Source organism: Nannospalax galili, unplaced genomic scaffold (genome assembly GCF_000622305.1).
Source record: "Nannospalax galili isolate Female #2095 unplaced genomic scaffold, S.galili_v1.0 scaffold620, whole genome shotgun sequence".
Lineage (NCBI taxonomy): Eukaryota > Metazoa > Chordata > Mammalia > Rodentia > Spalacidae > Nannospalax > Nannospalax galili.
In genome coordinates this window covers 1,097,036-1,123,249 of record NW_008346824.1, presented here as the reverse complement: position 1 = coordinate 1,123,249, position 26,214 = coordinate 1,097,036, and the positions used below count along the sequence as shown (strand labels likewise).

At 47.0% G+C, this 26,214-nt stretch overlaps 1 protein-coding gene across 1 annotated transcript in view; it reads right to left on the bottom strand.

Moving 5' to 3' along the window:
* Positions 1–320: 320 nt before the first annotated feature.
* The window catches only part of Tg (thyroglobulin), an 83,735-nt gene continuing 57,841 nt past the window's right edge, over positions 321–26,214 (bottom strand). The window contains exons 27-36 of the mRNA XM_008843188.1: positions 21,905–22,072; positions 16,802–16,867; positions 16,027–16,107; positions 14,396–14,533; positions 13,535–13,711; positions 12,154–12,265; positions 10,310–10,389; positions 9,433–9,576; positions 1,018–1,080; positions 321–394 (exon numbers count right to left, since the gene is read on the bottom strand). Coding sequence (XP_008841410.1) covers positions 321–394; positions 1,018–1,080; positions 9,433–9,576; positions 10,310–10,389; positions 12,154–12,265; positions 13,535–13,711; positions 14,396–14,533; positions 16,027–16,107; positions 16,802–16,867; positions 21,905–22,072 — 1,103 coding nt within the window. The remainder of the gene's footprint in view (positions 395–1,017; positions 1,081–9,432; positions 9,577–10,309; positions 10,390–12,153; positions 12,266–13,534; positions 13,712–14,395; positions 14,534–16,026; positions 16,108–16,801; positions 16,868–21,904; positions 22,073–26,214) is intronic.

Here is a 26,214-nt window from a genome sequence, read left to right as displayed (position 1 = left end):
CAATACAATTCAAGATAAATTGTGCTTTGGACATGGATCATCGGTGAGGACTTGGTGTCATCAGCTCTCTCTAAGACTCACCTCTGCTATCTATGATTTCAGACACTCGATACAGAATGTTAACAATACAGCTCTACACATGCACGCTGTATGATCTCCAAATCTAGCTGCTTTGAAAGTGCAAGGCAGACTGATGACATGAGCTGGCATTTTTATGCTTCAGCTACAGCCTTGGTGTTAAATCCAACCCCCTATATAAGCTATGGTTCAGCCCCTCAGTTAGGGACATGACAGGTGTCTAGGGTTCCTCAGACATCATATCACAGGCCAGGAATTAATGTCATATGGCTTCTCAGCTGAGGGGCCACTGAGTCCAGTCTGAGCTTTCGGTTTCCTGACAGAGGAGAGTAGAAGGGAGAGTGCAGAGGCTTACCCTACACTGACACACCACCCCACCTCAAGCACAGGGCATCCCCAGCTCCTACACTCCCCACACTCCCTGCCACCTCAAAGCCACTTGGAGCATGTTGTGATGGGTCAGGAAGATGGGCTACTTTAGTTTTGGAGTGGGTCAGAGCCTCAGTGCCTAATGTTTCCCTCAGTATGCCCACAACTGTGAGCCCAGCTGATTTTTCACCACTGAGCATCTGCCTTTTCAATTTTGGACCATAATGCCACTCTCCTGACCTTACCTGAGATGCTCAGATCTGGTGAGTGCCTCAGAAGGTGAAGCATCCTTTGAAAGGACAAGAAAAGCAACAGGTTTAAGTGCTGTGTGATCCCATGAAGTGTATTGTACATGTGCTCCTGCCAGTTCTATAAGACAGTTTCTTCATCTGTGGAAAGGTGCCAGCCCTACCTACAAATATGTCTAATCTACAGCAGCTAGAATTCATCAGTGTGATGGTGCTGTGTCTTACAAGCTAAGCCACTGCATAAAAGCAAAGGAAAGGAGGCGGAAGAGGAGAAAGAAGATGATCTTTCTCCTAAGGAGGATCGAACAGACAATGAACTTACCCTTCTCGGTGAAGGAAGGCAGAGCAGTCAAAGGGCAGAAGCTGGGGATGTCATTTCGAGCATCTGAGAAGAAACAAAGGCAGCATTTTAGCCCTGCTTGGGCCACCCCATCCCTGTATCTGAAGACAGCAGCAGAGGTCCAGGGCACTGTTGGGAAGCTGGACTCTACAAATCAGAGTCAGCTTACTCCACTGTGACAAACAGCTTCAAATCCTGGCAGCTTCTGCAGCACAGGGCCACCTTTTCCTTGACCCTGTCCTACCACAGAGGACAGCCTCTTCCCTCATGGCCCCAGCCCAAGAAGGTTTCTTCTCTCCCCAGGCTTCAGTTGTTACTATGTAGGGCAAAGAGGCTGCAGTGCACTTCAATCCCACCTTACATCTTCCATCCAGGAGTGACAAGCATTTTCCACTCACATGTCATTAGCCACTGGATGGAGGTCAGAGCAAGGGAAGTGTCTTCCCATGCTCCAGAGAGTGGCAAGCCAGAAACTTGTGGCAAAGACGAGTACCTGCCACTGTTACTCCTGATTCTGCGAACCTGTCCGAAACATTCCACACCTGTTTCCACTCCTGTACAATAGAGAGGACTCTGCCCATCACCAAGGTTCTTGTGGGATTACAGAAGGTGACTTAATATGTGGAAAGTACCTCAGAATAGGGCATATGGGCTCAATAAACAGCAGCAATAAATGGCAAGTCACATGGATGTGGATAGACCAGATCTGAACACCATGTACCACAGGGGGCAAGACAGAGGGACAGGCCATCTGCGTTCTATACATGGCCTCAGTGTTGGTACAACAATGACATAAGATGTCAATAAGAAACTTCATACCTTGTAGGTGATATGCAATACTAATTAGCCTCGTCCCCTTCCTCGCTCCTCACTGAACATTTGAACATTTGAGTCCAAATCTTCAAAGCCCCTCCATTCTTTCCTCTTCCAATGGTTCAAGCAGGACTGAGCCTGGTGATCCTCCCACTCATGGGGAGATTCAGGGATGCCTGCTAAGTTGTTAAGAGCGGGGCTCCAGGGTCAGAGACTCAGAGCAAGATAGTCCTGACCTTTTTCATCATTGCTGTGTGGTTTGAGCAGGTCACTTAGGATTTCTGTGCTCAGAAGTTAGCAGTATCCTCTCTCAGGACTGTGAAGTTTATAGGATTCTGATATTGCAGTTCTTGGGATATAATAAGCACTTAAATGCTGGCATTACTCAACCTTAATATTACCTTCTCATAATGATACTCTCATGTCATGGCTTCCTGCTGTCCCTCAGGTCAGAGTCCTGCTCTGTTCTGGTCCCCAAAGTCCTGGATGGGACCCCTCACATTCTCATCTCCCATCTCCTTCCCTTGGTCAGGTTTGCTGTGATTTGAATGCTCCCTCCAAAACTCCTGGGGAAGTTCAGTTGCCATTGTGGCCATCAGTTGGTGGGGCCTCTGAGCAGTGACTAGGTAATGAGGGCTTCATTCTCTGCTCATGAACAGATGAATGCTATTCCCCAGGGAGTGGCTTCTCCATCCCAGCAGTGTCCTGCTGTAACAGCAGCTCTCCCACACTGTTCTGACCCCGCTCCTCACCATGGGTTACCTCCAAACTGTGCCGGATAGCTTTAGTTATCAATATGACACACCTGGGTCAAGGGAGGCTCAACTGGGGAACTGTCTCCATTGGACTAGCCTGTGGCCCTGTCTGTGGGACATTCTCTTGATTGTTGAGTGATGTGGGAGGGCACAGCTCACTGTGGGTGGTGCCACCCCTGGGAAGGTGGTCCTGTATTGTATTAGAAAGTGGGCTGAGCATGGTCCAAGAGAGCAAGCCAGTAAGCAGCATTCCTCCATGGCCTGTGCTTCAGTGCTTGCTTCCAGGTTCCTGCCCTGAGTTCCTACCTTGGGCTCCCTGATGAGCTGTGTCCCAGAAGATGTAAGCCAAATAAACCCTTTCCTCCCCAAGTTGGTATTGGTCAGAGTGTTTTCCCACAGCAATCAAAGGCAGACTGGAATAGAAATTGGTGCTGGGAGTGGGGTACTGCTGTGACAGGCCTGACCTTGGTGTTTTGGGGGGGGGATTGTGAAATTGTTTGGGACTTTGGGCTGAAAAAGCCATTGTAGTACTTAGAATTTGTTGCTGTGGAGCTTGGAATGGTTATGCTGAAAGAGTTGTAGATGATGGAGACCTGGCTTGTGACACTTCAAAGGGAAGCAGAGACTATCAGGGCTGTTTGTGTGATATCCTGAATTGAGAATCTGTGAGTTCTAGTGAGATGGGGCTAAGAATCAGCTGTGATTAAGAAGAGACCAGAACCACTGAAGTGAAGCCTTTGTTTTACTCAGACAACTGATGCTGGTTAGCTGGGGCTGAAAACACCAGCTGTAAGTAACAAGCGAACCAGCATCATTGTGGTAAAGTCTTCTAGAAAGTATTTCCTCAGGGTCAGCACACAGAAACTATGGACCAGTGGAGGCCCAAGTCTCCATCTCAAGCTGGAAGCATGACTTGGTAATGTGTAAGTGTCTCCTTCATGGTTCTGGTGTTGAAAGCACAAAGGAATCACGGAGAGCAGCTGAAGCTTGGCACCCCGAAAGCCAGAAGAGAACATTGGTGTAGGTGCAGCCTGTTTCAGCGGTGACCCCAGCTTTTTGGAGATGCCAGGACCATGGTACAACTACCAAGGGCAGCAGCAGGTGTGGAATGGAGCCAGCCTAGGTCTACAAGTCAAGCTATGTATGCTGTGGATGGCAGAGTCAGAGAAGTAGAGCTGCCAGAACCCTTTGGAGCCCAGATTGTCAGTGAATCCCACATGTCCAGCCTTGAGCTATTTTACTGGACTTAGATTTTGCTTTTAGTATGCCCAATTCTTCCCTTTTGAAATAAGACAGTACTTGTTTTGGATTTTACAGGAGCCCACCCACAGTTAAGAGAACTTTAAAGGAAACTGTAGACTTTTAAGTGTTTTGATATTTTTAAGGACTGTGGGACTCTTAAGGTTGTATTGTCTTATGTTGTGATATTAACATCATATCTTGGGGACAAGAAATGGAAAGGTTGTAGTTTAATAGTGATGTGTTTGTGTGTCAAGTTGACAAAGGGTCAATTGTGCTGGGTGGCTTTAGTTGTCAACTTGACACACCTGGGTCTTGATATTAACATCATATCTTGGGGACAAGAAATGGAAAGGTTGTAGTTTAAAAGTGATGATGTGTTTGTGTGTCAAGTTGACAAGGGGTCAATTGTGCTGGGTGGCTTTAGTTGTCAACTTGACACACCTGGGTTAAGGGAGCCTCAATTGGGGAATTGCTTCTATTGAACTGGCCTGTGGCCATGTCTGTGGGGCATTTTCTTGATTGTTGAGTGATGTGGGAGGGCCCAGCCCACTGTGGGTGGTGCCACCCCTGGGTAGGTGGTCCTGTATTGTTTAAGAAAGCAGGCTGAGCATGGTCCAAGGGAGCAAGCCAATAAGCAGCATTCCTCCATGGCCTGTGCTCCAGCTCCTGCCCCCAGGTTCCTGCCCTGAGTTCCTACCTTGGGATGAGAGTAAAGATGCAGACAAATACAATAACTGTTCTGGCAGTGAGGCAGCTTGTGGAGGTCACAGGCATAACTAGGAGAGCTTGCCGTCCCTCAAGTGCTCTTCTGTGTCTAGGACTTCAACAGGTTTCAAGGGTCCTTGCTTAGCAGAGGAATGGAACTGGAGGCTGATACTGTCATTTCAAGGAGTCATATTTGACTCTGAGCAAAGCCAAGTTGGGTCTGCAGACTACACAAGCACAAACAGGAAGGGAGGCCCCATCCTTTTCAAGATGCAGGGGGTACTAGAGCCTGTTCCCATCTCTACAGGAAGCTCCAGGTTCCTGATGCTGCTCACCTGAGAGGCTTCTGTGCCCTGCATACCCATTGGTCTACTAGATACCAAGGATGTTTCCCTTCTGATCTTGATGCTAGGGAAGAATGCAACAACTCATTTTCATTCATAAACTTAGCCTGGCTATCTGCAGTTCTATGCTAAGATACATCAAACTTTGTGTGCACTTAAGGACAGGAATATCCTGCCACAGGCTCTATGGAGGCCCTTCTTGGTGCCCCCTCCACCCACCACTACCCCCCCCCACCATTCTGAGTGTATGGCTTTGTTTCTGGTTACTGAGGAGCTCATCTCTGACTTGTGCTCTGTGAGCACAGTTAGAGTAAGAAAGTTAGGATGTAATGGCTGGTGTGTAGGTCTCTCTTCTGAGTCTGTGAGGTTGATGAGGACTGTTTTCCTTGACTCTGTAACCCAGTGCCTACAATAGGCATCAGGCATACTTTCTGTCCCCTAATCCTCTGCCTTTTATCTTGGACTACCTCTTTCCTAGAGTCTCTTTGGCATAATCCGGTATAACAGTTTTCCTTCCTTCCCTTTCACATTCTGCCACACAGTTCCCTGTGTCCAGGGGATCCTGCCACAGAAACACCAACTACATCTCTAAGATTCAATTATCTAGGTGCAAAAAGAAAGATCATACTCTCTGTATGGGACAAGAAGGGAACCCACCTCACAGCAACATAAAACGATGCCATCAGAATGCTTAGAGTTGGGTCTGTAGACAGTCAGTAATTAAGAAAGGCCACGTCCCTCCATGATTACAAGGCAAAGTCTCCTATAGCTTTTCTCCATCAGAGTTCCTCAGTGAAGTGTATGCCTTCATGTATAAGGGTTGACTAAGAGGTAACAGTTAGGATCACCCTTCAGGGCTGAGGCCCAGTACTGCCTACATGTGGACTTCCTTAGACCCTTCTCTAGTACCATATGTGATTGGTTATTACAAGGACAAGAACTAGAAAGGAGCAGCCATGATGTCTGCTTATGAGCTGGGAAATTCTAATAGCATATTAATGTGGTTTTATCTACCAGAGAAAAGGGAACTCAAGGCCAAACAATCATGCAGAGCCCAGACAGTGAATATGCTTTGGATCAAATATATCTTGAGTCAAAAGATGGTTTTGTGACGGTCAATATGGGCCACTGGGAGAACGGTGAAATTACTCATCCAGGTTCCTTACGTAAGGCTTCTTTTCTCTGTCTAGGTCTTAGGAAGAGATGCTGTGTGGGATTTTAAGACTTGTTCATTCCCTTTGATGAAAACCACTTAAAGAGAAAGACCTTATCCCGCCCCACTAGGGAGTTACACTGTACCCTGTCAGCATACCCCCTGACGGTCAGCCTTCCTTCCTTTGGCCCTAAGGCAGGACACAAAAGGCCACTCACTCCAGAATACCCTCAGCCATAGACATGCAAGGTGAGTCCCACCAGGAGCCAGCCACACATGAAAGGTGAGAGGCTGATGCCATCTTAACACACTTTCTTTCTCTCCAGTTGCACTTAAAATAACAATAGCAGGCCTTATGCAGATTGTCCTCGTGAGCAGTTCTATGCCTATGGGCCCAGGAGACTTCAGGAGGTGTCCTTGCAGCCAGAGGTGGGCCTATTTCTATTTCTGCAGGAGACATTTGTAATTCCCAGCGGAATCATTTCTTGTTTTCCTACACTTTCTCTAGCCTGTACCTGCTGTGCCAGTCACCCACACAGGCTCACCCCACCTCTGTAGACCATATCTATGAAGAACAGAAGCATTTTGTTCCTCTCCTATTCCTTAGTACCCAGCACAGGATATGTCCCGCACAAGTACTCAGTGAAGTTCTGAAGCATCTAGTCCTCCTTGCAATGGGAAGTCCTGGCAACTGTGGGGTTTATCTACTTAGCATCTGTAACATTACAGTGTGAGTTCCTGAAGGTCAGGAAACATGGGCCGTTCCCATTCTGCTAGACCACATAGCAACACAGAAGTGAAATGACCTGGACCCCAGCTCTATCAACTCCCTGCTGTGTGACTTTAAACAAGTGTTTTGGCCTCCTGGGGCCTCTAGCTCCTCCTCTGACTGGGGTATAAAGATTTGATGAAATACTGCTTGCAAGGCACTGACTTCCAGCATGAGAGCCTTAGGAACAGAGGCCGGGCTGTCATACCAGAGGCTCCTGGGCATCCAAATGCTCAGGTAGGGTTTGTTGAGTGCCAGCCTTCCTATGAATTTTCATTCTCTGCTCTGTGGCTTCTGGACAGGACCTCTGAGGCCCTGGCCTGAGCCCACAGAGTCTGTGTTGAAAGGAGATAGAGGCTCAAGCCATCAGATGAAAAGGAACGGAACAGCTGGAAAGTGTTAGAGGCAGGAGCACCTTGGGCTCTTTTTCTTGCCAGCATCTGTCAAAATGTTGCAGCAGCCTGGCCTGATTTCTATCACATTCTAAACAAATGAATTATTGCTTAAGCTTCTTTCTACCCGACTCTTCCAGGAGTAAAATGAAAATGGAAAGTGGCATTTTCCAGATGCTGGCGAGGTGAGGTGAGAGGACAAATGGCAAGGAGGCTCTGGGTGCACGTGGCTCTGAAGCAGCTGGAACACTCATAGCTGCCCTTGGGCATCCTTCAGAGCCATGGTGCTAGGCCAGCATGCTCCCCTCCTTCCTGACCCTCAAAATATGGCCTAGACACCGCTCTGGGTGGAAAATCCCCCTGAAATATAAACCCAAAGATGCAATTTCATTATACAGTTCCCATTTTTTTCCTAAAACAATTCAAGATGTTAAAAGAAAAATCCAATAGTGTGACCTCAAATCAAGTTTCAGGTAGAAGGTACCCACTAGCAGGGAGAGCCCTTCTAGCCTGAAATAACTTGCCCCACACCAACTTGCCCTGAGGTTGTGAAACATACAGGTACATGAGCAAGGCCAAGGGCAGCTCTGCCCCAGAGCCCAAACTAGACCTTTTAGTTCAAGCATGGTTCTGACTAAAGACCACTCCAGAAGGGGTTTGTTTGCCAGTTTGTTAGCCTTCTTCAGTTGATAAATCAGTTGCTTGTTAGTTACTAAGTTGGGGGAAAACCAGTCAGGCACTGTACCTGGACATTTTAATAACTACTCACTGGAGAACTTAGCAGAGGATATCCTAAAAGGGATAGGAGAACTTAGGGGCTATCAGATCTGGGCTTACAACTTGACTGCTTCTTAGTAGCAGTGTAGTTGGGCCAGCACCTTCCACTACTGACTTTACTTATCTGACGCTGGAGGAGTGATGCCTGTTCCTCAGAGCCACCATAAGAGTGAAGTGGCCTGGCCCATGTAGACCCAGAATGTGCCGACACACAGCAGGTACAAGAAGAATGCCAGGGCCCTGTTACTGCCCCCTACTGGGCAGAGAGCCGTGTAGGTAATGTAAAGAATGTGGAGAATGAGGTTCTACTTCTCTAGAATTCCTGTACAGCAGCTGACCCTCCACTCTGTTTACTGGGGAAAGATCAAGAAGGGCCAGTCCAGATTCACTCAGAGAAAGTGGGAAGGAAGCAACCTATAGTCAGAGATACTGATCCTCTGCTCAGCCTCTCTGAAACCTCATAAGACAACCCTTTGATATCTGGATATCTGTGTAAGTTTGCTCCTGGGTTACAAGCAGATGGCCAGTCTCCTCTAGTTTCTATGCAGTCATTCACATCATACACCCAGAACCTAGAAGATGGGACTGTGTTGGTCTCAGTCATTTATCCCACTGACAGAGAAGCTGAAAAGTAGAACGAGTCTCCTAAAGACTAGTCTGTCCCAATTACAGAGTTGGGAGGACGCTAACATCACCTCATGTGAGTCCAGGTGTGTCTAAGCAAATGTAAGAGCAATCATTCATTCCTTCACAGATTTCAGAATGAGCTCCTAAAACTGCCCAGATATGAGCTTCAGTGGTTATAAGCACACCTGCCTTCAGGCCACACTTGGAGTACAGGCATTTCTTAAAATCCTAACTTAAGTGCATCAAAAATGCATACAAGCTACCCCTGCTTTCTTCCCTGACACTGCCACACTTCATGCCATCTGACACAGATGATAATTAGATAGTGAAGAGACCAAGGGACCATGGCAGAGTGGACAACTGTTGACTTTGATGCCTATCCAGTAACAGGGCCTTTGCCCTTCCTCCTTCAGTGAATTCGGTTTGTTGAGACAGTTGCTCAAGCTTTCCCACTCTCCCTCTGGCAGTGGAGGACCCGTAGACTATGCAGGTGATCTTCCCTGAACGTAAAGCTTCCATACAACACAGTGAGCAGCTTCTCTGAAACAGTGAGAAGTGGCAAGCCGAAAAGGATGGCTACCGGCCCTTGCTAAAACACGTCCATGGAGCCTAGTCTGTTTCCATCTTCCCTGAGACACAGTTGGTCATCTTCCTTCGGGTGAATGATTCCAGGGCACTTCTTTTCCACCTAAGATAAATAGAATCAGCTTCTTACTGGCACCCAGTGAATCCTGACTCATCTACATGCTGACCTCAGGACACCATCCTAATGCAGGCTTGAGACACAGTTGACAAAAGCTGTCAGGAGCAGGTTACTCACCAGGTTTCTGATACCATCCAAAGGGATGAGTGTAGACTTCAGTGTCCTCAGAGTCACAGTCCAAAATGCGCCAAGTTGCTCCACTCTCCGTGCTGCATGTTTGAATTCCCATGCTGTTCAGAGTCAGGCAGGTCACCTCTCCTCCTGGTGGAAAACCCCGGGAGGCCGGGAAGGTGAGCCAGTGAGAGATTTGAGCTGAGTGGGAAGGTTTTTGCAAACAATTGCTCAGCAGATGTCTGGGTTTTCACTCTGTATTCTAGGTAGTGACTTAGCCATCCCTACAAACCTAGCTCCCATATTTAAAGCTCTGGCCTAAGAGTCTAGGGATGGAGGCAGCTGCTCCTGACACAGCACCTGCCGATCATGTGTAGGAGCTGGTCTGGTTCTGTGGCTTCACTTTACTGGGCCCAGGGAGGAAGATAACATATGTGCTTCTATTCACAGATGAAGGTGCTAAGGCCTAGAGAGATTATAAATGAACCTTCCAGAATCACACCATCAGTAAATGACTGAGTGTTCAATACAGATCATGGGATGTATCCAAAGTTCACCACACCACACTGCCTAGGCAGAGCTCTGAAGGATTAGCAGAAGACAGAGAAGGGAAGTGTGGGAAGAGGAAGGCACAGAAATTGGGATCAGGTGAACCAGGTATGTGAGGTGGACAGACCATGGACCAGGATAGCCACATCTCTGATATCATATGGATAAGCCACCTGTATCCTCCATCTCCCAAGCCCCATTTCACCGCTGCATATGAGGCTGGTTCCTCCCACCTGCCTTGAGGAGATGCTGAGGACCAGACAAGTTCATAGACGTGAGTGTTTCTAGAATGAGGCAGTGTACCTGAGGTTCCTGCCTCCTTTATAACCCTTACCTTGCAACTGGGAGACATTTAGGAAGCCGAAGCCAGTACAGCATGGGTCCCTGTCACATAGTCGCTCACACTCAAAGAACCTGGCATCAGAAGAGAAGGCATATATGAAGGCCCCAGTGGGTGTCCAGGATCTACTGTATGGGCTGAATGGAGTCACTCAAACTTTAAGGGATCAGCTTTCTTGCTAAGCACCTAGAGTGTGTGGTGCTTACCATACACTTTAATAATGAGCCTTGGCCAACATGCACAAGCGGAGTCCTAGCTCTCTAAAAAGAAAATTCTACTCTTCTCTTGAGAATGTTATCCTCAGAGCCTCCATTCATTCATTCACTTATTCAGCAAGCAGGAATTTCTGTCATGTGCCAGGATCCAACTCAAGTTAACCCAGATCCTGAATGCACCATTACAACCCATTCTGATAGGAAAGAGTCTTGGCTTTGGGTTCTGGAAACAGAAACCAGTGGTAGGAAAGAGCCTAGGAAGGGACATTCAGCTGGCTCACAGACAAGGTGACCCACCAGGACCTGCTTCAGCAGCAAAGAGGGGGAGTTTTGTTGCCCCTGGCTTCTGCACTGCTCACTCTGTGTCATGGACTACTCTAAGACCTTGTCTTTTGGCCCACCCCATCCAGGCTCTCCAGGACCTTCCTTATTCATCCACCCAATATGACTACAAGATCCCTACCCTTTGCTTCATGGCAGGAGCCATTTAGCACTCCAAACCAGTGCTCTGGGGCTCAGTTCTAAGATCTCCCTGCCTTGACCCAATGTCTTGATCTGATCATTCACTCTGACTCCCTAGAGTTTGCATTTCATTCTTGCTGCTCTTCCCCGAACCCAAGTCACACCCCCGTTTGGACCTTGTGTCTGCTGGGCAGCTTCTCCAACGTAGATTGTATCTCTTTCCTGAAGCTGGGAAGCCACCCCCTGTCCTTTTCTATCCTAGATTCCTGCCCGCAGCTATGTACCTCCTGCCTACTACTTCCCTTATTGAAAGCTCACTGCTAAGCTCCAGCCCAGACCATGGGCTTTTCTAACTAACCACAAGCTCCTTTCCCAGTACTAGGCTCAGCATGGTGGTTTCCAGTTCCTGGCCCCTACCCCAGCTTGATGATGCCTGGTTTCTATTCCTTCCCCCAGCAAGGTGATATCCAGCTGGATCTTATAACAGACTAGCCTATGTCATCTTTTGATCTCTATTCTGAGAAGTAGATTCAAATGCCAGCAACATGATGCAATTCCATAACTCAACAAAACTTCAGAGATTAACAGTTTATGGATCAGTGACTTTTAAACTCCAAAACACTACTGGGATCTTCCTCACAATCTGATTCTTGAGTCCCGTCCCAGGGCCTCAGCTTAGGGAGGTCCAGGCCAGACCCAGGAATGTGGTTAGTCAAAAGCACTCTTGGGGATTCTGAAGGGCAGGGTCCACAGACTGCACTGAGAGAAACCTCACCTTCAGTTATAACAATTAACCACAAAGTCAATAAAGAAATAATTGACACAAGTAGTAGCAATAATAAATACAGCATCCTTATAAGCTAAGGTTTTATTAGAAATTCTCCGTGCTCTTCTGAGCAGCTTTGAGGAACAAGTTCATTGCTATCTCAATGATTTTTATTAATCAACAAGACAGTTCAGTTTGCCTCATCTCCCTCTCAGAAGACTGAGTTAAATTTGGGACTTAATATGGCCTTCATTGAGGTTTTTCAATCTGGTTACCTCCTACACCCTTGGCTTCAGGTTGTACCGTTGTTATTGTAAGTCTGTCTTTAACAGTTAAGCCATCTTCTTTCCCTGGAAGCCAGAGTCTTAATAATAAGCATGAACTTGGCCGCTTACCCATTGGAAATGGGTTTTCCAGACATGGGGATTTTGTCTCTGATGGAAATCCCTGACAGCTTTTGGAATGGAAGGCGGGTATAAAAGTTCTTCACTCGCTCATTCAGTACCACTGCATAGGAAAAAAAAAAACAACTTATTACTTGTACAATGTGAGAACAATGAGTACAACCCGACAGCTTCCAAGGAAGGTGGCCCAGTCAACTCATGCCTGACTCTTGGTTCCCATCCCAGATCTCACTAAAATCACAGTCAATGGATTTTGTTTGTTTCTTGAGACAGAGTCCCATGGGGCCTATGATAGCCTTGCACTCAATATATAGCCAGGGATGTCCCTGAACTTCTGATCCTCCTGCTTCTACCTCCTGAGTACTAGGGTTACTGGTATGGTCACCATACCCTTTTATGAGGTGCTTGGGATTAAACCCGAAGGATTTTTGTAAAGGTACAAATCTATGAGACTACAGAGAATCAGAAAGCTATGAAGTCATGTAACCTCAGGAGCTATCAGGGGCTAGAAAACCTGTGCAGGAATAAAAATCAGCTCTGTAGACCCAGAGAGACTGTTCTTCCCTGGGAGAAGGACCAATGAGAGAGACTCCTACAAGGTTCATATGTTGGCAGTGCCAGGGGAGAATGCGGCCTAAGAGAGAGACATGGATTGCTTTCCACAGCTGACAAGTGTCTCTCCCACAGTGGCAAATATACAAGGTTTATTTCTGTAAGGGTCAGAAGAGAGGGCCTCTTGGGGGCCCTAGAGAGTAGACACAGCAAGGTTTGCAAGCATGGGCTAGGCCTCCGAGATACTTGAGACTCCCCCATCTTGCTACTCTAGTCACCCAGGCCACGTGCTGTGAGATCCTCTAGAGGAAGTTCTAAACACTAGAAGGATCCCCAGGGTGACTGGATCAGATTATACTAAAGAGAAACTTTGCTCAACAAGTTCTCACCAAACAGAGTTGCTCTATGGCCTTGTGGGCCTCTTACATTTGAGTGGAAACTAGGGGCCTCCAGACCTGTCAGGAGGGTCTCACCAAATAAGATGCAAGAAGAAATGACTAGCAACAGCATCTAGGGGAGTAGAGACTGTACAGGGTGAGACAAATGGCATTATCAGTGTCCTTGAAGAGAGACGGCAACTGTTCTGGAAGTTTCCATGCCACACATTGGTGTGGAATCCTAGCACAAGTCCGTCAGCAGTGGCTGTGCCTGAAGTGAGACCCCAGAGAAGACCACTCCCCAGAGCCAGCCTGGTGCCTTTCTTAGTGGCTTCACATCTCTGAAGGAGCACAGATAACCTTACTTTTAAAGAGAAGAAATTCATCTCACTGTTTCTGAAACCACGGAGCTGTGGCCCATTAGATAGTTAATCAGTGCTCACCTTTCTTCTGGAAGAGGGCCTTTGGTTGGTGGGGCAGGATCAGGTTGCAGCCTTTGGCACTAGACTCCATGACATTGTCACAGACCTGGGCTTCTGGGTAGAGGAAGCAGGTGAAGTGCAAGGGTGTGGTCTCTGTTATGTCTGCGATCTGACAGAAAGCAGGCTCCTCGATACACCCTGAAGGCAAGAAGGCAGTTGATGTTTAGTCCTTGGAAGGCCTTGGGTGGAAAGATGACCTCCATAAAATCAACTGGGAAATCTTCCAGGCAGAAGCCCAGAACAGTCATGAACACCAAAACAAAGACACTGGGGTTCTACTGGCTGTGGAAGGAGGTGATATTATGGTTAAGCACAGGCAGAGCCAGAGTGAGAAGAGGGGTCAGCCTCAAACTCAGCAACATAGGAGGCAAAAGAACAAGAGCCCCGAAGCTTTACCACATGGCCATGCCAGGGGCAGAGAGGGTCAGCAGACCAGCAACAAGGGATCCTCATAGAATGGGCTCTCTATCCCCAACCTATGTGTCAGTCTTGCCAAAGGTACATGTGAACTCCTTGAGGGCCAGGACCATGGCTGATTCTGCTTTGGATTTTATCCACAAAGTCAAATACAAAGCCTATGGCCTCAACAGTGGATAGGTGGATGGATAGCTGACTGGCTGGCTGACTGGATGGATGAATAGATAGACAGATGGATGATAGTTCTGCTTGCTGACACTGTGGCTTCTTGAAGGCAGGTATCAGGTCCTATTTCTAAGAATGTGGTGACCCCTAAGTAGTTATGCCATTGAATTTGAACTTGTCTACGTCTCAGGAGTTGTTGAATCAGGATCTGGAAGGAGGACATGGCCTAAGGACACTCACGAGAGAGGCACCACAGGTTTGCCTGCTGTGCTGAAAACAGGTGTGTGAAGAGCCAGTACTGCTGGCTGGGCAACGAGTGGCTTGCATTGACAATGACCCGGGTAAGGTCCACAGGGGAGAAAAGTTCTGTTGTCGCATCTGAAAAAGAAAGAGAAAATCAGGTTCCTTCACCTTTATCTCTACAGTGAATATGAAACAGGCAGAGAAATAGACAGGGGTGGGGTGAGGCAGATCGGAGATACAGATGGAGATATTTTCACACGATATGAGGACAGGGTAGGTCTGAAGATGACAGGGCTCAGAGTCTGGTCAGACAAGAGGGGTTCAGAAGGTTTCAGAACATCTTCTTAATTAGAGTTGGAAATCTAGGGCTTCAATTTATAGGAGACCTTGAGAGCCCTCTGGGTCACCTTTATACCCAAGGCAGGGCTTTTCTCTGAGATTTCAGCCCCCGTCTTGATGGCTCCACGGGACGATGTTGTGCCCACTACAGCAGCCCCGTGGCCAGATCCTTTTCTAAAACTTTCAGCCAGCCAAGTTCCTTTGTCTATTGAAGTCATGTTGGAGTCTATCTAGTCTTTGAGCCTAATGACATCAGGGTCATGGGGGCAGGTTGGTGTACTACAAGAGTTGGCTATAAATCAAGCTGGGCTCCCTCTTGCTCTCTTGAACCACTTTGATGTTTTTCAATGTGTAATGCTATAGCAGGAAGGCTATACCAGATGTGGTGCTAGAGTCTCAGACTTGTCAGTCTTCCAGAGTCAGTAGCCAAATACACTTGTGTTCATGATAAACTACCTAGTCTGTGGCATTTTGTTACAGCCAGTACCAAGTAGCCTAAGACACTTTCCTTATGTCCTCGGCCTTACCCTCCTGCCCTCCCTCTCCTGCTCCCTAGATCTTAGTGTCACCTAGGTAATAACAACCCAACTGTAGGTTCTAGAATGAGGAGGACCATCCCCTCCCCGTGTGCAGCCCCCATTCCTGTCTTTCCATGACTGTTCATTCTGCCACAGTTGCATTTTGCTCAGCTCTCCAAGGCTGCCATGAGTGAAGCCCTGGGTGTGGTCAGCTGAGTCTGGTCCTTAATCAGGCAGTTTCTCCTGCTTCGGTTGCACTTGTTTTCATTTCAGAACAGTGGGAACTAGCAATGAAGTTGCCTTACATTCTTGTGGTGGTTTGAATGAGAACGTCCCTGCAGGCTCCAAGCATTTGGACACTTTGTCCCCAGTTGGTGGCGCTGTTTTGGGAGTCTTTAGGAGGTATGGCCTTGCACTGGGGGTGGACTTTGAGAGTTCCTAAGCCTTACCACCTTGTCTCCCCACCATAATGGACTATAATCCCTCTGGAACCATAAGCTCGAATAAACTTTCTTTTATAAGTTCACTTGATCATGGTATTTTATCACAGCAACAGAAAAGTAAGAGAATTCTGTTCTGACTGCCAACTTGAGAAGCTTCTGCATTTGTAAATATCTATGTATTTGGATAATCGGACTAATGGCATAGGAAGGGGCTCCATGGCTACTGAAGGAAGTGATAATGAGGGGTTCATTCATTAATTAGACCCTGGGTGTCACTGTCTTGTCTCCACAGCCAGCACTCAGCTGTGTAAACTCTTGGTGATCATACCTGCTTCTACTGGAAAGGCTGGCCTCAGAACCAGGTCTCTTCCACATCCCATCGACTCAGGACGAGACCTCATGTCAGAATCTAGGAGGAATGAAAAAAATCACTGATAATGGTGAGGGAGCCATGTAGCAAGTCTTGTGTCCTAAGGCCAGGTCCTCAACACAAGACAGGGACAGATCTAGCCACCCAGTTCTTCAGTCTTGGCCCTGCTCCAAACATCAACCAACCTCTCAGACTAGAGAACTCAGCTTCCCATGACATTACAATTGTTAACATTCACCCTTTCTAAAATGCTCATAAACATTGGTCTTCACAATATCTTTGAGGGTTAGGAAGAAGGGTCACATGCTACTTTTGAGAAATGAGGCTCAGAGAAGGGGAAGAACTCATCCCAGGACCCTCAGAGGATCAATAGGCAAGTTAGAATTAAAAACATTTAACAAAATTCTATACTACCATTCCCCTTGGGCCTTGTCCCACCACCCTGAGCCTCAGGGAAAGAGGCATGTGGGGTCGAGCGCCCTGGACAAATGTTTCCTGTGGTTTGCAAGAGCCTATCAGCCCCGACAGGTGACAAGGGCATCCTGTGCCAGTATACTCCATCTCCCCAGAACCAGCATTTCCTGAGTCCCCCATTCTTTTTTGAAACTATACATCTCATCTGATGCGGAGTGGGAGTCCTTCCATTCCACAGAGAGCACCCTGTGAGTGCAAACTGGACCCAAGCTCATGGAGTCATTGTCCATCATCCCTGCCCTCCCACCTTGGAGCTTACCTTTCCAGAGGTAAACCTGCTGGAAGCTGGTAACAGTGTCCTTAGCGCTCTCCAGAGGAGCCAGACCTGCAGAGGAAGATTGGGGTTTGATGTGTTACTTACGCTTACTCTCGCTAGGCACTCACCTTTACCACAACTGACGCATCATCCCCCAGACCTTCCTGGCTTGAGAAATCTGCTCTCCACAGGGATACCGCAAAGCCTCATGGAGCACCATTCTAGCTCTGAGGTATAAAAGCAGAGCTGGTCAGACTTCAAGGATCCAGGTCAGGGCACCAAAGACACTATTGTGAGGAAGGTGCCAAACTACAATACAGGAGAATGACATAAAGAATTGAGGACTGGCTTGAAGAAAGCAAGGCTCCTAGGAGACCCCAAGTGAATATTCCCTGACATCAAACTCATCTGAGACTCTGGTTTCCTTAAAAATGAGCCTGGGGCTGAGATGGCTCAGCAGGTCATGGTGCTTGCCACCAAATCTGACGTCCTGAGGTTATCTCCGTATCTTCCACCCACTTGGGGGGAGGAAAGAACTAACTGTCCCAAGTTGACATTTTATTTCCATATGTACACAGTGGCACATGTTCCCATACAACATACATAACATACATACATAGAAACACACAAATAAATATCATAAGTGGGGCTGGCAACCAGATGAGAAGCTGCCTGTGTTATAGAAACTGGCTTTTCAATCCTCAACATTTTAAATATACCCAATCATTGATGGCTTCTCTCATTTAATTTATTGATAATGTAGTTACATATTCTTTTTCAAAGTTTTGATGGCAGTATAAGATGACACCATTAGTGTGGACTGAAATCCAGTCTGGCTGATGTTCGTAGAAGAAGAAGAAAATTTGAATAGAGGCACATAAGAAGATACTACATGGAAATAAATGCAAAAACTTGAAGTGATACAGCGTTGAGCCAAGAAATAACAAGAACTGACAGACATGACATGCAAAGAAACGGGTTCCCTCGGACTCTCAGAAGGAGTGTATCCTCCTTCCCATGCCTTTAGTTTGGACCTTCAGCTTCCAGAATGTGAGAGAATAAATTTTATTTAATTAAAACAATTGTTGGTGTATATTCATTGTGTATATTGGTGGGTTTCATGAGGGCATTTTGATTGAAGTATATTGTATACTTCGACCATATTCACACCCCAGACCCTCTCCTTTCTCCAGCGATACCCACATCTGTCACTCTGATAGCTGGGAACTCCCTTGGCCTTGAGAGTGGAAAACTTTCCAGCTTTTTCACCCAGTACCTGACCTCCTGCCTCCCACATGCCTGGTAGACTTTTATTGTGTGTAATGGAGGACAGAGCACAAGGTTACAGGGACTCTGAATACTGCAACAGACTTACCTTGCTCATAGCTGTTCACATGCCTCCTTCTCACCTCTACTGTTCACACCATCCCTCCTGGGCCCTCTATTCCCTTTCCCCAACAGCCTTTTAACACCCTTCCTTTGCCACCCTAGAAGCAGAATTTGCTGTGAGCTGGCATTCAGACCCAGGACTTGGAATATAAAGACTCTGCAGTGAAATCTAAGAAGTGAAATTCCCAGTTGTCCAGGTGCCAAAGCTTTTCTGCTACAATGATGGATCACCTGAAAGCACTTTCTGCTTCCAGGAAATCATATGTGGTACCAATATAGCAGAAAGTGGCCCTAACAGACATGGTGGGGAGCCTGTACAGCTCGGGCCTCAAAGATGAAGGCTTGAGCCATAACTATGACACTAATGCAAAGATTGTTTCCTATAGTACACCATGTCACAGTTCTGAACTGCCTCAGGGGTCAAATCTGCCTCACCAAGTGGCCCAAAGCATCACTTGCATTGAGGCTCATGAAAGCACTTTAATAATGCAGGGATTCTGTTTGACTGTATTTTTCTACAGCTAGCATCATATTCACCTCAGCTTTCTAAGACAAAGAGAAGCCTGCCTTACCCAGGACCAGGTCTCTGCTGGACCAGACCTTGACAGCAGCAGCTGGCTGAGAAATGGAAGCAATGCGCCCTGCTGAGGGATGCCGTGAGACACGCAGGCGGAAACCAGGGACTTGGAAACAATACTTTGTGTTGCTGTTTGCATAGCATACTGACATTTCACACAGAAAGTGCCCACCTTTTACAGATGGAAACTCTGAGGCTCAAGGTACCTAAGTACCTTGAAGAAAGTCAGAGAACTATGGGGAGAATGTGAGACTCAGTTCAAAGAATTAGAAGTGCAAACCACTGATATATAGTCTCTTCTCTGTGTGTGTCATGTCATGCCTCCTTTAACCCTCTCAGCTGTCCCCAGGATTCTCATCCTAATCTTCCTTTGAAACTGAGAAGACCAAGGCCTGGGCAGACCTAATACTAAGCAAGCAATCACAACAGGGTTTGGAGCAGGAATCTGCTTCCAACTCTACAATACAGTCACCACCAATCTAATTGTTAAGTGAGAAGAAAGGGGCCATCAGTGAGCTTTGGGAGAGACAAGAGTGTATTGTTTTTCTTGTTTTCTCATCTGTAGTTCTTTCTCATGTCCTTTCAATTCCTCCTTTGCCCTCTCCAGCCGTTCATAGCCCTGGAATCTTCACTCCGTCTCTTCTGTCAATGTCTGCTGTAGAACATGCTGTTTATTGTCATCCACAGTTTAATACAAATTTAAGTCACTATGTTGCTTTCCCCATCAGTTAACTGCACTTAAATATTGGAAGTCAGTATTTAAGCACAATTTTTACTGGGAAAGGGCTTTCCAATTGAGAACAATAGGAGTAGTTCTCTGATCAATCTATGCATAAGACAACCTCTCATAACACCAAGAACATATTCCAGGCTGCTCTGATGTCCTCATTAAAAGGCATCTTTTCAAACCTTGCCTTCAGCCTAGAACACACACACACATACACACACACACACACACACACACACACACCGAGAGAGAGAGAGAGAGAGAGAGAGAGAGAGAGAGAGAGAGAGATTTCTCAACTGGTAATGTGCTTGCTTTGCAGTTGTGAGGACCCGAGTTCAAGCCCTAGAACCCTTGTTAAAAGCCAGGCACACACTCATAATCTCTGCAAAGGTAAGACAGAAGGCAGAGACAGGCAGATCCCTGGAAGTTCACTCGTCAGATAGTTGTGGTCAAGCTCCAGGTCAGTGAGAGACCCTGTCTTAAACACAAAGTAGAAGGCACTTAAGGAATGATACCCAAGGTTTCCCTCTGACCTATACACACACACAGCCCTAAAGCCTTCAAAAGCCATCTAATTGTCAGTCCTTTGCAGGGAGGCCAGGCCAGGGCACATTCTTGGAGCCTTAGGCACACACCAAGCACATGTTCTGGCTTAAGCAGTTCACTGAGTCATTGCCCATGAATTTATCATGTGTCTTTCCTGAAATGCCTGTTTTTGCCCTGGGCTGCCTCTCAGAATAATGAAGACCATATGTGTAGCATCCATCCCATAAACAACCTGAGTGATTCTGTTTACTCCTAAGAAGCTACTTAGACCTTCTGGAATTCCATCAGATTCTGCAGTGTGTTTCCATACTCTGGTTAGGTACACTGCCCAAATATCCTGTGTTTTCTATACTGGATTTTAAGCTATAGAACCCAGGAATTAGAAAGATATATCTAATAATTCAAATATAACAAAGAACAACAGCGTGAATTAAAATTAATGACAACATATCTTCCAAAGTTCTCCCTGCATTACCTCCATGAGGACCAGTGAGAGAGGGGCTAAAACACCAGGAGCCTACTTTCAGACAGTAGTGTGCCCCTTGATACACTGTGTGTCCAGTACAGGTCCCAGCTTTCACACGGCCTGACCTAACAATCTCATAAGGTGTTTCTATGACACTTGCTATTGCCATCCTTTCCTCCAACCTAGCAGGCAATAAGCATGAACATTATTGGGACTAGTTCTCAAAACACAGATTCCTGGTCCTGGGCCTTGATGGGTAGAGGCCTGAGACTGTGCATGTATAACTGGTTCCAAGTTATACCGGTCATGTTGGCTCTGACCTTATGAGCGGCACTAGCCTGGCCATCCCCCAGCTCAAGACAGAGAAGGAAGCTACTACACCTGACTTCTGAGAGGGACAGCCAAGCTAGGGACAGGAAGGAGGTCTGACTGGCACAGTGAAGCCTCAGAAACTCAGCTCCCACCTCTGTGGACCGAGGGCAGGCCTTCTATCTCTAGCATTTGTAAATATTTAAGAACAGTCCGAAGAGCTTCAAAAAGAAATCCAGGCAGGAGACATCTCACTGTGGCCCCTACCTGTAATAGGCCACTATCCCCAACCCCTGTGGTTAGAATGGGCAGTGCATTAGTCATCACATGAAAGTCCTTAGTGCTCCAGGGAGAATGGCCAGGGCATCTCAATCCAGTCCCCCACCCTCACGTGTCTTCAGGTATTTAACAGGTGACTTTGCAGCTCCTCTCACTAATGAAACAGCGTCCTTCCCATCCTTTAGCTTCTGGTTTCCCCATGTGGTTTGTTTATGCAGCAGAATAAGGGAGAAGTGAGTGTGCCTGGGCTTCCAGGGGCTTACACTCCTTCCTTGTTCTGTCCTGCTTCTGCCACCTGCAGGAGAAGAGCATGCTCTTCCTACGGAGGAGGAAACGGGCCCTCAGCCTGTCCAAGGCTAAGTAGCCAGCAGTCAGGCATGCTGGATCCCTTTGCGAGTCTGCTAATTTCAGGAGGCCTGCCAATGGCCACCTGGCCCCAGCCAGCCTCCACCTTTGAGAGCTAAATCAATGTGATGCTTTGCTGAGATGCCTGAGTTCCTGTGGCAGTATTCTGTGCAATATCATAGGTATCATTTCCCTGGGTCCTTCATAGCCAGGAGGAGGAGAGGTTGCTGGGTCCTTCATAGCCAGGAGGAGGAGAGGTTGCTGGGTCCTTCATAGCCAGGAGGAGTAGAGGTTGCTGGGTCCTTCATAGCCAGGAGGAGGAGAGGAAGGGAATACACTGTGCTCTGGAAGCCATTTAGCTGAGGATAAGTGCAAAGTCTCTGGTCCTAGAGCTGCTCCTAAGGAGTTAGTATAGCCCCTACTGGTGGGAAGAGGAACTTGGAAGTATGGTCAAAGGTAGAGGCTTACCTTTCAGGAACTTCTGGCCTCCCAGATTCAAGGCCATCTGGCCACTCTCCTGGTCATACATTATCCCAGAACATGTAGCATTGTCCTGGATGTTAGAGGTGTCCCGCCAGTCATTGATGTGGCAAAGCAGAATGTCAGGGGAGCTGAGCAATCCACAGATGGTGGGCCCTGCAGAGACATGGGCAGGAGAGGCCAGAGTAAGGGAGACCAGCAGGCCCTACAGAGCCGCGCTATGCCCTGAGAGCCCAGTACAATGCCCAAGGATGGGATGCTGGGACCCCAGAGCCTGCTTTAGTTGAGTTCACCTTCCAGAGATGGCGTTAGGAGTCATCTTATGTGGTCATCTTACATGGCCACAATATTATGACAGTTGTGGAAATGCCCCGTTGTAGTCACCAGCTGGAGACTTTCTCAGTTGCTGGGTTGTGGTGGGGCTGAGATAGCATTTGGGAGTCACCATTCATAAAAAGTACACCAAAGATTCTGCTGTGGAGCCAGGTTCAAGAATCACTGACCTCATTAGATCACTTCATTTTATAGAGGAGGAAAGCAAAACACAAAAATGGAGAGGTGTGTTTTTTGTGTTTGTTTGTTTTGTTTTCTGTTATTTTTTAAATATTTTACTTATTATTTTTATTTTCTGTGTATGAGTATATTGCCTGCGTATATGTAAGTGCACCTGTATCATTCAATGCCTGAGGAGGTCAGAAGAGGGCATTGGATCCCCTGGAACTGGAGTTAAGGATGGGTGTTAGCCACTATGTGGGTACTGGGAATTGAACCTGGGTCCTCTGCAAAAGAAGCCAGCGCTCTTAAACCACTGAGCCATCTCTACAGCCCTTTGTTATTGTTTTTTGTTTTTGTGGTTAAGCTGGAGCAGAATGGCTGGAAGCAGCAGAAACCCCAGCAAAGAGCAGACTGGGCTGGCATAGTATGATCAGGGAGGCCTGGGTATAACAAGAGAGTGTGGAATACATATGAAGTCTGAGAACCATCGTTTAGGGGAGAGAGAGATACAGAGAGAGAAAAAAGTAACAGAATTAATGCAGAGACAGGTGCCCTTGTTCTCCATACCAAGCCAGAAGGTATCATACAACTTCCTCCACTCACACTGCATGTGTCTGAAGAGTCTGTGCACCTGTGATGGGGACCCTGCTGACTACGCCCTGACTACTTCAATGACAATTATATGAGGCTTAAGCCATGGGTGTCCCCCTAAGCCTCCTTTCTCAGTAGACTGGTAGACTTCATTACCTCTACAGGCGCAGAGCCTCCTGAGTTGTCACTAACCACTCTCTATTAAAAATACAGCGTTGGAGGCTGGAGAGATGGCTCAGTGGTTAAGAGCACTGACTGTTCTTGCAGAGGACCCAGGTTCAATTCCCAGCACCACATGGCAGCTAACAACTGTCCATAACTCCTGTTCTAGGGAATACAAGGCCCTCTTCTGACATCTGCAGGCATTGCATGTCATGCGTACACTTACATGCATGCAGGCAATATACTCAAATACATAAAATAAAATAGATAAAAATAAAATATTAAAAAATAAAAATACAGCTTTTGGGGGCTGGAGAGAGGGCTCCATGGTTAAGAGCACTGGCTGCTCTTGCAGAGGACCCAGGTTCAATTTCCAGCACCCATATGGCAGCTAACAAACACCCTTAACTCCAGTTCTAGGGGATCCGACACCCTCTTCTGATCTCCTCGGGCATTGCATGACACAGCTGCACTTGCATATATGCAGGCAATACACTCATACACAGAAAAGAAATGAAAATCCTAAATAAAATATTTTTTAAAGTACAGCTTTGGAGCTGGAGGTGGGAGGCCAGAGGAGGATAATGGCAGCTGGTAGCTTTGGAGAGGAGGAAGGGAAAGAGGAAATATATATACATAAAAAAAAAAGCTAAATGACTTTGCAGGCTGTGGTAGAAGTTGTAGTGGGAATCTGTCCCCAGACCTCAGCAGGTCCAGCCAAAGCTCTGTAAGTTAACTCTCCTTACCACCCATTACACTGGATGAGGCTGGGAGGACAGCCAGATAGCTCAGGCACATCCCAAGGGGTCCAAACTCTGGCAATGCACATGGTGTTCGGGGTGGGGTGAAATGTTGGGCTCAGGATAATTCAGATATCACAGGTTAGACTTGGTAGAATATGAAGCAGGGTGCCAACCAGAGTGTCATGGAAAACAGGGCTCAGTGAACTCACTGCTGCATCAAACAAAATGATCCTATATATGATCCTAGGGAAAATGAAGTCAGTATTTCCACATGGAGAGATCACATGGTCTGGTGAGTAACCTAGCATCTGGAGGATCATTGACACCCACAGAGGATATGTTTAGTTTAAAGAGGCATCCTGGAAGGCAGACTTTCTAAATATGCATAGACATGTGTCTATGCTGATGTGTATGTGGGTTTAATGATTTCCCTGTCTAAACACTAGCATAAACCCATATTATATAATTATAGGGCTAGAAGGACTGTTAGGAACCAACTTACTCTAACCAGGTTTCTGCCCTACCTCTCCAACAAAACAGTCTCATTCTGGAGGTTGGGACGTAGTTTGGTTCATGGGGTATTTGCCTAGCAAAGCCCTAGGGTCAATCTCCAACACTATATAAACCCAGCATGGTAAAGCACACTTGAGGCCCTGGAGAAGTAGGGGCAGGAGGGTGAAAGTTCAAAGTCATCCTTGGATACATAGTGAATTCCAACCCGGGAATTCTAATCCAAGAGAAAAAACAAACCAACCAGTTTTATTCTTGCCGTCACTGACCATGGTGAGCTCATCCCGGCATCTTCCAATGAGCTCTTGGCAACATGAGGGACTGTCATGGCTCCCTGAATGGCCTACCTTCCTCTAGAATCCCTACTCTGGGCCTTTCTCCCAGCCTAGTAGCTCTGCGTATTCACCGCCTTTCTTGTGAGCATTAACTGAGATCACCCCTTCATCTTCTCACTCACCACTTTCTGTCTTCCCAGAACTCTTGCCTGGACTCTCACCTTCTTTTATTTGAAAAGAAAACAGACAGGGTCTCATGTATTCCATGCTGTCCTCTAACTCAATGACCTTGAACTTCTGATGTTCCTGCCTCCACCTCCCTAGTGTTAGGATTACAAGAGTGGACCTGGTTTTATGTAGTACTGGAGATCAAACCCAGAGCTTCACACACATGAGGCAAACACTGTACCAACTGAGTCACGTTCCTAGGCCTAGTACATCTTCTAGCACTGGGTGCTGCTGACAATCCACCAGTTTCTGTCTTCTGTTCAGTCTGCTGTTCTGAGCCCTAGAGCTTTATATCCCAAATGAGCTACATTTTGTGAATGTCTTAAAGGCACTCCAAGCTCTGTGTATCCAGATGGACTCCTCTGGTGTTATGAAATTGGCATGTGGTGGCTTCCATTATTTATTACTCACCACAGAGTAGATTCATCCACCAGGTGAACCAGCCGGACAGGTTACCTCTGAGACTTTCTTCTTCCTTACTACCCATACCCAGAGTCCTGTAGGATTTGTCTCGTTCTCACGACCACCACTGCCATCACCCTGGCCTTGGCCACCTAATCTACTACACAACTCCTCACCTGCTCATCCCTCCGCACCTGATTGAACCTCATCTGTCAACTTTGCTGGCTTCAAACCCACGTGTGATTGTGAGCCTTGCTGGCTTAAAACCTCATCACACAGACTCTCCTGGTGTTTTTCAAGCCAATGCCACCTCCTGCTTGCTCTTCCCCCTCTGGGGATCACAGCTAACTTGCAGTTCCTCCTCTTCATCACACACTCTTTTCCCACAGAATTTTTGCATGTCTTCCTCCTCAACCCACAGCTAGCTTCCCTTTTCTCCAAGTTAAAACCTACACTCCGTTCAAGACTTAAGAGGCCTTCCTTTGTTTCTATGTCAGAATAGGATCCCTTTTCTCCAAGTTAAAACCTACACTCCGTTCAAGACTTAAGAGGCCTTCGTTTATAAGTCAGAATAGGACAAAACACTTATTATTTGTTTCCAAAGTCATAGTTAACTTTCTTTCAAGGCCTAGTAATTACCAAAATGATCCTTTTTCCCCCATAGAAGGAGGGAAGGCAAGAAAAGAAAGTTCATCCACTGCCTGTGCCGACCTGCTTACTGAGAAGGGCAGTGACTGCTGGTATTCTTCAAAACAGTCTCCCAGGCCCTAGCTCTGCACCAGCAAAGTCCACTCCTGCTTCTCCTGCTTCTCTTGTCTCATCTGTAATGTTTCACTTCCCTGTTTTACCTACAAGGAAACTGCAAATGGTTTAGGCAACTTGTCCAAGAGTG